Genomic DNA, 13,949 nt, shown 5'->3' with positions numbered 1-13,949 from the left:
TTTTTATATATATATAATTTTTAAAATTTAATACTCCCTCCGTTCCATAAGTAAATAATTATTTGTTTTTTCACATAATTTTAAAAATATTAGTATTATATTATGATATAGTAGAAATAAAGTAGAAACGATTAAAATAATTTTATTAATATGTGTGATATAAAACTAATGACATTTGTATAATAAGGATATTTGTAATATTAGATAGACAGTATAGTTACTAAAAAAAATAGATACTTTGTTATGGAACAGACTAAAATGAAAAATGAGTAGTATTTCTCATTATGTAATTGGATTTTTTTTTTTATACAATTAATTTATTTTGTCTGATAAAATATTTTATTTAAACTAAAATTTAAATTTAAATTCTAACAACAAAGTATATGGTTTTTTTATAAATGTATTGTTTATGTTGTATTTAGAGAATTTAGTTAAGTAATTTAAAAAATAATACTATTTTGTATTAAATTATTTATTTTTTAGTGAACAAAATATATACTCCCTCCGTCCCATTGGAATTGAACCATTTGATTAGGGACACCGTATTTAAGGTGATGATGTTTAATTAGTTAATAATAATTGGTTATGATATTATTATATTATTTTTTTATAATTAATAATATTTATAATTTAAAAGTAAATTTAATATATATAATTAAAAAAATTAAAATATATGTTTAAATATTTAAAAATTATATAGCATCTAAAATATATTCCCTCCGTCCCACATACAATGTCCACATTGCCGTTTCTGTCTGTCCACATACCATGCCATTTTCATTTTTTGGAAAATGATTAAACATTTTAATATCATTTTAAACTTTTTATTTTTTTTTAAATTTTAATTAAACTAATTAGTTATCTTAATCTTAATTTATAATTATTTATATTATAGGATAATTATTTTCACTAACATATTCTTAATTATCTACTAATTACACTATTTCTAAAATACCGTGTCTACAGTGTAGCACACGGTATGTGGGACAGAGGTATATGCAATATGGATATCATTTTGTAGAAAATAAAATATTATATAATATAAGTAAATAAATATTTTTTTTGTTCATTTATAATTAATATAAATAAATTTTATAAAAAATATGTAGTTTTAAATATAGATAAAAATATTTATTTTTTTTATGAGAGATGTAGAAATAAAGAGGTTTTGAGTGGGTCCTACGTCATTAAATATGTTTTGGTTTAATAATTTTTACCAAAAATATAAAAGTGTCGATTGTTACTGGACAAGACAAAAATGAAAATAGTATCAATCGTGAAAATGAGTATTATATTAATGAGTGTGTATATTATATTTTTTAATAATATTTATAAAGATTCATTTTATTAAAAAATTACTTCCTCCGTCATCCAATTGTTTGCTCATTTGATCGGGCACGGGTTTTAAGAAAATATGTAAAAAAGGAAACGAAAATAAATTTAGATGACAATAAAAACAAAAAAGCGAAAATAGATTTGAACGACGGAGAGAGTATATATTATGGGAACAAATCCTCTCTAATTAAATAATAATAAATTGATTAATGTAGCTACACTCTACCTACTGTTCTTGCCTTTATTAGTTTTGCATTCACTTAATCATATTTATTTACTTTGTATTATATATATATATTTAAAAATTAATCATTATATATTTTATTTTATTTTTTAAATAAACAAAATAATATTTTGTCAGAAAACAGATAATAATAATAAAAAAGTAAAAATCATTATAATAACTATTCAATGAAGAATCTGTTTAAAATTTATTAATATTAAAACGATATTATATGATAATAGTACAATTGACTCGTAGTTAATAAAAAAAAACCCAAAGCAGTGTCATTAATGATCTCTATTGGTACAATACAACATTAAATAACAGTTATTAATATTTTTAAATTAACTACAAATCATATTTAACGAAATCACTACTAAAAAAATCACAAAAACACAAGTATTAAAATACAAACCAAAAACACACTAGGATGTTTCTTTATGGAGTTTTGATTTTAAATTTTAATTTTGAATAATAAAATTTTAAATTAAAATAATTATTAAGGTGATATAAATATATATTCCCTCCGTCCCGCGAAAGATGGAGTCTTTTGTTAGGGACACAGTATTTTAGGTAACGTAGGTTATTAAATTATTAATAATAAGTTAAGATAATATTTTATTATTTTTTTATATGTGTAGTATTGTTGGTATTTTAAATATTTTTAGAATTATATCTCAATAAAATATATGAATATGAATATCATTCTGTAGACAATAAAATTTTATGTAATACAAACGAATAAAAAAATATATTTATTTATTTATCATTATCATAGTTTTGAAAAAAATAAGAAGTTTTAAAGGTAGATAAAAATATTTGTTAATTGAGGAGAGTAATAAAAATAAAGAGATTTTAAGTGAATTCTACGTGTAAAAAGTTAAAAGTTTAATTGAATTGATATATATTTGTTAAGTATGTTTAAAATTGAAAAACTTACCAAATATTGAAACAAATCATCTTTTGTGGGATGTATCAAAAAAGAAAACTGGGTTACCTAAAGACTCCTCTGTCATAACAAGAATATCATTTTCTATTTTTGTCTCTCCCTAAATAATTGTACTACTTGCATTGATAATAAAAAACCTCTAAAAAGAATTAACCATACACAATTTTAAGAATATGTTTGTTTACAATTTCAAACACAAATTTATACCTTTCAATTCATAAGAATTTTTGATAAAAATATATTTATTTTACAAAATATCAGATCAAAATTTAATTTAAAAAACAATTCAAATCAACGCTCCATTATAAAAAAAATTCATATCACAATCAAAATTTGTTTACTCATACAAAATAGTTATTGGAATACATTTGCTCCGTTTATATAGTGATTTTTGAAAATTTTTAAATTTTCAAAATTGAAAATAAAATAATAATAATATTTTACAAAATAAAAATATATTTAATTTAATATATATATTTTTAAAGAAGAATAGTCCCAAAAGTTATTTTTTATTTATGACACGCAGCCGTTGTTTTGTAAACATAACCATTTGATTTATTTTTAATTTAATTTCGTTACTATTACTTAGTTTAGATTATTTAAATACATACCTTATGATAATTATAATTTATTGTAAAAATATAAAAGGAGAATAAATAAGATAATCCGACGACGGAGAGTTGAAAGAAAAACCCAAATTGAAAGCATTTGTGTTGGTGGGCTTTATTGGTAAAAAAAAAATAAAAATTAAAAAAATTGAGCTTTGAAATCGGGAACCCAATGTACGGTGGCTCCGGGAAGATGGGCCGCGGCGGCGGCGGCGGAGGCGGAAGCGGGAGGAAGAGGAGCATTCACACGCCGTCTAGCAATCGCCTTGCACCCGCCGGTCGTCCGTCAATGGGCGGCGGCGGTGGTCGCGTCCCCGGCGGCGCATCGACCTCCTCGCCGTCGACTTCCTCACGGCAGGTGGAGGAGAGTTTCAGCCTTGTCAGGGAGAATAATTTGAATTTCGGTATGGCGATAAAACTTGCACCGGACCTCGTCGAGGAGATCAAGCGCGTGGAGGCGCAAGGTGGCACGGCGCGCATCAAGTTCGATGCCAACTCTAACAATCCTAATGGAAATGTGAGTGTTCCAAATCTAATTTGAGGCACGGCTGGTGAATCTTTGAGTTCATTTCCTGTTGTACATAATGCGGTTTTAGCTTTGAATCCATTAATGGATGAGCTCAAGTGGATCATTGATGCAGTTTTAAGCTCGATATTTGCTTCTGACGTTCAATTAACTGTGCATCTTCAAGTATAGAATTAGGGTTTATTGAGAATCTGGTTTGCTGTTTGGTTATGTGCTTGGGTTTTAGTGGTCAAACTCTAATGAATTGTTTTTATAAGGATTGATTTACTGTGCTTTTAAAGGTGCTGATTTCTGTTAGCTGCTTATGCTAGAAATTTATTAAGGGCGCATATGAAGGTCATTCGATTCGTAGGCTTAAGGAGAGAAAGACAGAGACAGTAGCATTTGAGGGTACGATCTAGCCGCGAAACTGAGGTGAAGAACAACATAGTTGGTAGCAAGGAGAAATGTGATAGTTTTAGCTTAGTAAAAGTTCTTCGCGGACAACTGTTACTCAGCAAATAATTTCTGAAGTTTGAAATACTGTTTCATTGGCCCATGTAGATTACTATTTAGGAAAAGACTACTGAATGCTGAAATTAGCAAGAAATGTTCATTATCTGAAAACAGAAGTGTGAGAATCAGCCGACCCTTCGAACTCAAAAGTGGTCATGTAATGGGTTATTACTTCCATTGTTGGTTCTTTCTTGATTCATATGTTCTATTCCCAGGATTTTTTCTTTTCTTTTTTTTTTTTTAAATTGCATATAGAGAAACCAGCTGGCCTTGGTTGAATGCCTCCACAGAAGTTGAAGGGCTTCAAAATTTACTTATAGGCATAAGCATGATATGTATCTTTCTTTTCCATGTTGTGTGGGTAGCTTATGCATTTAGGCATATTTCCACAATAATATTATTAATCAATTAGTTATTATTATTTCCTTTGCTTAAAACTTTTGAAAGTAGGTTATCGTTCAAGTGCATGGTAAGATGCCTTGACCTATGGATCCTATGTTCATAAATTTTAATGCATTGTGATCTAGTTTGTATCTGTTGTGTGATGAGATAAATATCTAGAATCGTTGACTAACACCCTGTTGTTTCCTGGTTCGTGGTTTTCTTAATGCTTGAAAGTTTGATTTGTTTCCTTGTTTCTTTAGTTGATTAATTTTTCTGTTTGATGATATTTTGAACAACTTGTGATGAGAATGATTGGGTTAGGATAACATTGTTTGACTGTATCTTTGAAACCTTACACTTAATCGCATGTTTTCGTGCCTCAAACTTGTTGTACTGGATCTTGTTGTGGTATCATTTGACACGTAAAAATTGATTGATAATAGCACTTGTTTATAAACAACAATGCACTTCTGTTGGGTACTTTTGCGCAGCCTATGCATAGAAATGTAGCTCCAATCTGGTACATTTTTCTACAGGTAATTCATGTTGGAGAAAAAACCTTCAAGTTCACATGGTCAAGGGAGCCAGGGGACTTTTGTGATATATATGAGGAACGCCGAAGTGGAGAAGATGGAAATGGCTTGCTTGTAGAATCAGGAGCTACTTGGCGTAAGCTGAATGTAGAAAGAGAATTAGATGAGTCAACCAAAAATCAGGTCAAAAGGCGGTCTGAAGAAGCTGAACGTAAACTTAAATCAAGACAGTATGCTCTCTTTCCCTGATCCACAAGTGATCTTTTTTCAATAAATTAATTTATTCTTTCTTCCTTTTTTCTTTTATTGACTCTTCTATTTTTCGGGCTAGTTTAGTATGTGGGATGAATTAAGTGGCAAGGCTTATTTGTGAAATAATTACTCACATAATTAATGCAGTTGAAGTATTATTAATTTTGTTGGATTCTGAAGACGCATGCTCATTTCTTGAAGTCTTTCTTGTTTTGGAACCATTTCTGTTTTACCACTCAATTCCTAAGTCATTGATCTTATTACAAACAAACTGTGTAGTTCTGTTCAATTTTTTGAGTTTCCCTGGTTGAAGTTTCTTCTGTGCATCTTTTCAACTGCAGAATCTGGGTGCTCAAATTAATCTATTTTAGATGTTTGATTTAAAGCAATCACCTACTTGTTGGATAAGTGCAAAATTTAAATCCCAGAGTGGGAATCATATAAATGAGTGCAGTGTGAGAACACATATAAAGTGTCACAACTTTTTTGTTTTTGTTTTTGTTTTTGTTTTTATAACATGGTAGCTAATCCACTTTTAATAATATATATATGTATATATTAACTAGCAGAGTTCAAGTTTTAGACCCTAACAATCCATCAATGCAGAAGCAGATGAGGGATCTTGTTGTTGCTGAAAGTAAGTCAGTTCTTTCTTGGGAATTCCTTTTTCAATTTGCTTCTCTGATGCACCTTTGTTGACTTGTTTTTGCTGGTTTTAAATCTTCAACTTTAGAAGGCCAAAATATAGATGTGTTTGCTTGTAATGATAAGAGTATTTTGTAACTGTTTGCAATCAATATTTTTGTTGCCTTGGGTAACTACTTCTAACTACATCCATCTGAAGTTTTGAAGATTCTAACATTTCATGAATGTGAGCCATTTATTTTATTGTTCTTCACAAAAAGTTAAATTGATATTTCCTGTAATCATGGGATGGAAGTGAAGGTCCTTCCCGCCTTAGCAATACCATTAGCTTAACAAAAATAAGCTAGTTATTATTTAGATTCAAGATGTGGGTAAATAAGACTAATTGTAGCTAAACTTTTCCCATCTTTGACTTGGATGGACTGTTGTTGCATGTTGGGTAATATTGTAAATTTGGGAATAGAAAATTGCTTACTACCAGTATCTATTATTGTAGGGTTGAGATACTAGCCATTGATCTGTTGTCTGTAAACATAACAAATGGAGCAAAATTATAAGCTTTATGTTATTTGGTGACAGCTTTTCTGATTGGCATTAAGCATCTGAATGATTTCTTTTCATGTTAAAATTGAATGTCTGACAGATCTTTTTGTAGCTTGTCTTAGCTGATTGATTGAATATTTTTGTTTAAATATCTTCATTTGGTTCCTTTCAAATTCAGTTTATGATTGCTTGGCCAAGAAAGGATCTCAACCATGGGCAGCCATAAACATGATCTATGAGTTCATCTACCATTGTGAATTTCGATTACATAGCAAAGCATATACAATGTGCTCAAGTCCTTGGTGTGTTCTTTTTGTGTTTTGTTTTGGGTTTGGGCTTTGATTTAAATAGTATTTTGCTGTGATGTTTTGTGAGAGAATAATTTATTTTTACCACACTATTGAATTTTTCATCCTCTTCTTGTTGCCATTTAAATTATTCATGAAGAAGTTGCACGATTCTACTCATGGGTGCAAGTTAAAATTTTGGAAATTTGTACATAGCATGCATAAAGAATTGGGATATTATATTTGCCTTCATGGATGTTAGATTGTAGGATTCATAAAAGGGCTTGTGGGTTCTCCTAACTTGAAAACTGTTGGTTTATTGGATGGTAATATTAAGATTACCTGTAGGTCATAGGATGAGAAGAATTGTTCAAATTATTCAGGGTTCCCCCTTTGGATAAAAGGAAAATGTAATCTTTGTTTGGTACTTTTTCTGTTTTTGGTAATTTTCCTTTGTGCACCTGATATAGAAACATAAAAATGATTCTACAATAAAAATATTGAATATACTCGGATTGCCTCTATGTTTTCTATTTTTTATTTTGGCATGTACTTGAAAGATGACCCGTAAATATACTGTAAAACTTACTCTCAGGACATTTTTGGGTCACATTTATGATGTGCTATAAGCAACTAATTTACAGGGAGATAATCAAAATGTAGATAAATTATTTCATTTGCTATACTTACCTTAATTTTGTGTCAAACTGAAAGGCATCATAACAATTAGGTTAGTGCTATGATTGAACTATTTTCTTGGTTGGTTTTAAACTTTCTTGTTTCTATTGTTAATAGCTCTATGATTTGGGTGTTGGCTTATGAGCAAATGTAATTTATTTGGTTTCCCAGCTAATAATACATGGAGAAATTTCAAGCACAGGAAAGAACCTCCTTTCAAAAAGCCGAAATCTGAACCACCATCAGGTAAACAAGGGCATAAAATTTGATATTTCTATTTTCTAAAAAATCATATTTTAATTATTGTTATTTCTCTCTCTCTCTTTTTCTTTTTAGGTGTGTGTGTGTTGAAAACTTGAGGCCGTTTCCATTGCATTTATTGTAAAGTCTACTGATAGATATATTTCTTTCTTTAATGTCAATTTATGTATCATCGTTTATATCGCCATTTTATGTCTAACAGCTGGTGGGCCTCCCAAGTCCGTCTTCAGATCTGGTTTGTCTACAACCCCGTCAAAGGGTAAGCTTTCGTCTGTCTCTCCTTTGTCTTCCCAGCTGGAGCAATTTGGTGGTCCATCATCCCCCCTGGCAGGTAGCAGTTTTGTGAAGGGACAGGCCGGTGTACCCGATACACTCACTCAAAACACAAATAGACCTGCCAGTGCTGACAAAGAAACGCAGAGCAGAATAGCAGGTAATGCCACCCGCGACAAATCTAAACACAATCAGAACATGGCGACTAATCCTGCTGATTTGAGAAATCTGATGATTTCCTTACTTTTGGAGAACCAGCACAAGGGTATGAACTTAAAGGTAATATGTTGAATTTTAGATTTCTTAATTATTTGCTAATATTCTTTTTTTGTTTTAATTCTGCCCATTGAAGAAAAGAAAGAGGTGGAAAAGTTGCAGAAAATGGAGGAAAATCTGCTTTATATCATAAATTTAGCAATTAGTTTACTTTTATTATTTTTTTTCCGGGCATTCTTCTTTATTTGAACTTCGACCTTCGGTTTTGATATATTTTCAATCTCAGGCCTTGGAGAAAGCCATTGGAGATGCTATGCCCAGTTCAGTTCGGCAAATCGAGCCTATTTTAAAACAAGTATGCAGTGTATATTCTTCATGAAGTTTTAGCATGATCAACAAATGATTTATATTTATCTAATTATGATGGTCAGATTGCAACTTTTCAAGCTCCAGGAAAATATTTCTTGAAACCTGGAGTGGAGATGGACAGCTTGAAGAAGGGTCCCCCTCAAAGTGCTAGGTATGTTCGATCCAAAAGGTTTCTTGAGTGTATTCAATCCCTGTGCTTGTTTCTTTTCATCTCTCTCTCTCTATAAGTCATGAGCGCTAGTGCTATTTAGTAATGTTTAGTGTGCATTATTCATTATGAAGATGGAAGATAAGTCTAGCAGGAAGGTGTCTTCAATTCTTTGAGCTTGGCTATAATCCACATAACCAGTTTGGATTAAGTTTTGAAAACATGGTGATGCATTACAAAATTTCTCGTATGATATTGTTTATGTTGTATAATAGTACCATTCAGTGTATAATAGAATTTCCATATGCTGTTCAGTATTCATAAAATATGCATTATGCAGCCATTTTCATTGGTTAAAATTTGTTTCTTTTTTCAGCACCAGTTTCTAGATTTCATTATGTTTTCTTTATATTATTCATATTTAGTACTTTGGCATGCTGTTCGGTCATTGTATTTGACAGCAAACATTTTTTTCAAGTTTCAATCCTTTTACCAACTTTAGAAAGTTATAAACACAAAAACCTGCGAGTGTAGTGTTTTTCCTAGCAACTGTAATGGGAACTTCCTGGAAGTACAACACAGATCGAAGAAGCTTCTGCTGTCCATGTTCAAATCAGAGTTTTCATTGAGTCTATTGCATGAAAATTGTTGATGGCATTATGCTAGTGCAAACTCTTGCTTATGATTGATGACCAGATATGGGTTTTTCATATTTTCATTATAACCTTTTGCAGATATACCAATCATGAGAAGTTCTTTCATCAAGTTAGAAAGTGCTATATAAATAATGTTAACTAGTAAATAAAAAATGCTGTCTTTTAAAAGTCCGAAAATCATGTATTGGAGCAAGGTCAAAAGTTGGATGCATGGATTATAATGTTTTATCTCATGCATTATAACATTGAAGTATATATGGTTGATTTATATACATTAATACATAGTATTTTTTTTCATGAAGTATGGTGGCCCCAAAGCTTTTTACTATTACATTGTGCTCTTTGGTTGGAATTATATGTCCATTACTTCTACAATCTTAAATTTTTCATTCATACTGTTCCATCTTTCTTTTGGGGGTTAACCTCTGGTTGCTACCTTGTCTCTAATATTTTCCCTTTGCCTTCAGCTCCCCAGAAATCAATCATGAGCAATCACCAGCACCCCAGAAACATAATCAAACTTCTGCTCAAGATCCTAGCTTCTCCATGAGGACGGCTGCAAATGATGAAGAAAAGGGTGAATTGAATTCTACCCCTGTACACACCATGGACGATGTAGAAAAAATTGATATACTACAGAATTCACCAGAACAGTTTAGTGACAAAAAACTTTCTGACCATAGTGAAGGGGTTGCGGGCAGCTCTAGTGACAATGGAAGTGACAGCGAGAGCGACAGTGACAGTGACAGTAGTAACAGTGGCAGCGAGAATGGTAGTCCTAGCAAGAGCAAGAGTAAAAGTCAAAGTCCAGTGGAAAGTCGGAGTGGAAGTAGTGGGAGCAGTAGTGATAGTGACAGTGATGCATCATCTAGTAGCAAGCAGGCATCTGACGAGGATGTAGATATCATGACAAGTGATGATGAAAAAGACTCCAAGGATAAATTGGGAGATTATGATCCTCCCCAACCGAATTCTCCTGTACCATCATGCCACCCTGACAATGAATTTGTTGATATTGAGAATCTTGAAAAGCAGGACGATCATGATTCTAATGTGGATGTGGTCGATTCTCCTAGGAACTCACCTGAAGATGACCACCGTGCTGAGAAACCAGCAACTATGTATCCATTTCCTAGTGAAGAAGGTGAAGTACCTGTTGAAGAGATCAAACTTTCAGTAGCTGGTAACAATGGACTACAAGAAAGACAAACCTCTGACATATCTGAAGTTGCAGTTAAAGATGGATTTAAGGAAGGTCGATATGGTGCCCATGAAGGATTGTCAAAGCCCAAATCTAGAAGACACATTGATGATAAGCAATTTGATGAGAAGGCTCACAATAGAAAGAAGTCGAAGAAGAACAAACCAAGCTTACCAGTCTCTGGGACTATCAGCTCTATTTTTGGTGAGAGCCCTGAGAACTCATCCCCTGATAGGCCTCTGGAAGGTTCGGAGGAAGGACTCATTGATCAAACTGTGACTGGAACAACTGGGGATGCTACTGACAATCTCAATTTGCAAACAGGGGTCAAACAAGTGCTTCCTGCTGGGTCTGTATCTGATTCTCAGGAGCCACATCACAAAACATTTGAATCGCATGTGCGCAATGAGCTCAGTTCTGGAGAAAAAAGACCCACTAGACGCTACAGCTTGGATCATGTTAGACACCCTGAAAGAAGCCTTGAGGGTTTTCGAACACATAAAGTTGGTAATGCAGAAGCACTAGGTGAAGATAATTTAGTCAGTGAGAGAAAGCCAGTGAAAGTCAGTGCTGAGGGTGTTGGAGATAGACATGGGACCTCAACAAAACCCCATTTCCGAAAAACTGATAATTCAGGGAGGGTAGAGGAGGCTGTTGTTCATTCTAATGTGCAGATGGGGAATTTTCACAAGGAAAATGATACAAGTAATCAACGTAGATCTCCCCTTATGAATGGCAAGGGTGGAATGCTTCGACGAGAGTATTCTGACCTGGAGTTAGGTGAATTTCGAGAGCCCCCAAATGAGGTGACACCCGGGCTTAAGAAGCAATATGAGATGAAAAGGTCTGATAAACATTTGAAAAGCACACAAATGGATTCTGAATGTTTGGAGTCAGAATTCAGTAAGGGAAAACCACCCAATGCGATGTCTGCGGATTCAGGAAAATTTATTACACCAGATCCAGAAGGCTCTCAGATTCCAGATGGAGCATCTAGAAAGAAGGCTCCTGAAAATCACATTGATGATTTTACAAGAACTCGGCAAAAGGGTAGCCGACCTATGCACCAGTTTAATCAATCCCGGGGAGATCACGCCGAGGCAAGTTCCCAGAACAATAAAGCTTTAGAAATTAATGGCAAAAATAGATCTGTTGAAGCTGGAACAGGTCAAGGGGGGAGCTTCGATGGCCCTGGGGTTGCTTCTGGGAAAGTGCATGTTAAATCTTCCGAGCAGAAGCAGCATGATCCTCTTAGAGGAGCTGGTCACCGCACAGCTAAAGGATCCAAGAAGCAGAAGTCCAATTTGGTGAATGGCTCTAATGATAGGCGAAATGAGACCTCTTCATCAAGGAACTATGATGGCTCACAAAAAAGGAAAGAGTCCTCATCAGATGAGAGCTGTTCTCCATACACCAAATATGAAAAGGAGGAGCCTGAACTCAAGGGCCCGATAAAGGATACTTCTCAGTATGTTTAAGCTTTGTCTTTAATTTATATACTTAAGGCCGTTTGCACTGTGAAAATGGCACCATTGGCTTAGATTTGTATGCCATTCTATTTTCAGGTACCAAGAATATGTGAATGAGTATCAAGAGAAGTATGAAGACTACTGCTCCTTGAACAAAATCTTGGAGTCAAACAGGTACTTTCAGACCCTTCATGTCCGACTCCGTGTCCAATCAGTGTAACTATTAACTAAGCTGTCTGACATTTGTAGGAATGAGTTTCTTAAGTACGGGAGGGATATGGAGGCTTGCAAAGGCAGGGATACGAAGAGATATAATGAGATCGTGGAGCAGATGAGGGCATCTTTTCGCCAATGTGGGGAGGTACACATTTTGTCTTGTGATTTTGCAAATTGCATCTATCTGGTTTCTATCTGTCAATATGTTAGAATCCTACCATCACGACTTCACTTATTATACGAGTAGAGACATCTGTATGAACTAACACCTTGACTCATACGTCAATATGTTAGAATCCCTCCATCATGACTACACTTATTACACAAGTACAGACATCTGTATGAACTAGCAGCTCGATTCATACGTCAATATGTTAGAATCCTACCATCATGAGTTCACTTATTACACGAGTAGAGACATCTGTATGAACTAACACCTCGACTTATACGTCAATATGTTAGAATCCCACCATCATGACTTCACTTGTTACACAAGTAGAGACATCTGTATGAACTAACACCTCGACTTATACATCAATGCGCTAGAATCCTACCACCGTGACTTCACTTATTACACAAGTAGAGACATCTGTATGGACTAGCACCTCGATTTATACGTCAATGCGCTAGAATCCTACCACCGTGACTTCACTTATTACACAACTAGAGACATCTGTATGGACTAGCACCTCGATTTATACGTCGATATGTTAGAATCCTACCATCACGACTTCACTTATTACACAAGTAGAGACATCTGTATGAACTAACACCTCGACTTACACGTCAATATGTTAGAATCCTACCATAGTGACCTCACTTATTGCACGAGTAGAGACATCTGTATGTACTAGCATTTCGATTCATGCTTCAATATGTTAGAATTCTATCATCATGACTTCACTTATTGCGTGAGTAGAGACATCTGTATGGACTAACACCTTGACTTTTACAGAGACATCAACGGCTGAAGAAAATTTATAATGTGCTTCATGAAGAATTGAAGGTTTTTGCCATTTGCGTTTACTAACTACGATTCCTAAATTCTTTTTTCGTTCTTACTCGATCCGTCTTTCTATATTCCTATGCAGCATCAGAAAGAAATGATTAAAGATTTTGCTGCTGCATACAGAAGAGGAGAACGGGCTTCTTGAATATTATTGCTCGTTGGGGTACATATCTATCTAATCTTGTCGCAAAATTTATTGTCTGTTGTCTGTTGATTGTGGGTTCAAGATCCACAAAGGTGGCTTGTTTGTTTATGTAATATGGAAACGTGAAAACTAAAGTAAATTTGTATATATGTGACTGTAAAATATCGATTTTCTATGTTTTTTGTGGTATAGCTATGTTGTTCTATGGTTTCTTGATAGGCCAAGTTCATTCGTATGTGCAGTATTGCATCCATATTGATTAGTTTTTTTAACAGTTCTTTGTGTTTCTTAGCATTCCCATAATGATTTATAGAGTTTTTCGTAATCCTTTGGATCCAATTTGGTGGTTACACGATTCTTAACCATCGTAGCACGAGTAATTGGTGTACCTGACAAAAATAAGCATGGTTTGAAAATCCTTGGTTGGAATTAATAAATTAAATATATTTTTAAAATAAATAATTTTATAAATGTATTAATAAATAAATATATATGAAAATAACAGTATGGTCTGATGGTTTAATTTTG

At 33.3% G+C, this 13,949-nt stretch overlaps 1 protein-coding gene across 5 annotated transcripts; it reads left to right on the top strand.

Annotated features, from left to right (window-relative positions):
* The first annotated feature begins 3,206 nt into the window (after positions 1 to 3,206).
* On the top strand, positions 3,207 to 13,610 carry LOC127262985 (uncharacterized). 5 transcript variants are annotated; one of them, XM_051291880.1, is made up of 13 exons: positions 3,207 to 3,632; positions 5,057 to 5,283; positions 5,872 to 5,942; positions 7,630 to 7,704; positions 7,922 to 7,978; positions 8,051 to 8,271; positions 8,495 to 8,563; positions 8,640 to 8,728; positions 9,849 to 12,050; positions 12,148 to 12,225; positions 12,301 to 12,412; positions 13,223 to 13,273; positions 13,359 to 13,610. In XM_051291880.1, the coding sequence occupies exons 1-13, from the start codon at positions 3,288 to 3,290 to the stop codon at positions 13,419 to 13,421; spliced, it is 3,660 nt and encodes a 1,219-aa protein (XP_051147837.1). In that variant the 5' UTR covers positions 3,207 to 3,287; the 3' UTR covers positions 13,422 to 13,610. The 5 variants fall into 5 exon arrangements, with proteins under 5 accessions (XP_051147837.1, XP_051147836.1, XP_051147835.1 ...); XM_051291879.1 differs by having other exon boundaries at positions 5,875 to 5,942; positions 7,922 to 8,271; XM_051291878.1 differs by having other exon boundaries at positions 7,922 to 8,271.
* Positions 13,611 to 13,949: the final 339 nt, after the last annotated feature.

The sequence above is a fragment of the Andrographis paniculata genome, unplaced genomic scaffold (genome assembly GCF_009805555.1).
Source record: "Andrographis paniculata isolate CXL003 unplaced genomic scaffold, ASM980555v1 Contig66END, whole genome shotgun sequence".
Lineage (NCBI taxonomy): Eukaryota > Viridiplantae > Streptophyta > Magnoliopsida > Lamiales > Acanthaceae > Andrographis > Andrographis paniculata.
The sequence above is the reverse complement of the archived record's forward strand: the minus strand, read 5'-3'. Positions and strand labels throughout refer to the sequence as shown.

Bases quoted from the DNA above. Each gene is read 5' to 3' on its own strand.
- LOC127262985 (XM_051291878.1), top strand. From the start codon at position 3,288: ATGTACGGTGGCTCCGGGAAGATGGGCCGCGGCGGCGGCGGCGGAGGC. The intron at 12,051-12,147 runs GTATGTTTAAGC...TTCTATTTTCAG, and splicing joins CCGATAAAGGATACTTCTCA to GTACCAAGAATATGTGAATG. The intron at 12,413-13,222 runs GTACACATTTTG...TGACTTTTACAG, and splicing joins CTTTTCGCCAATGTGGGGAG to AGACATCAACGGCTGAAGAA.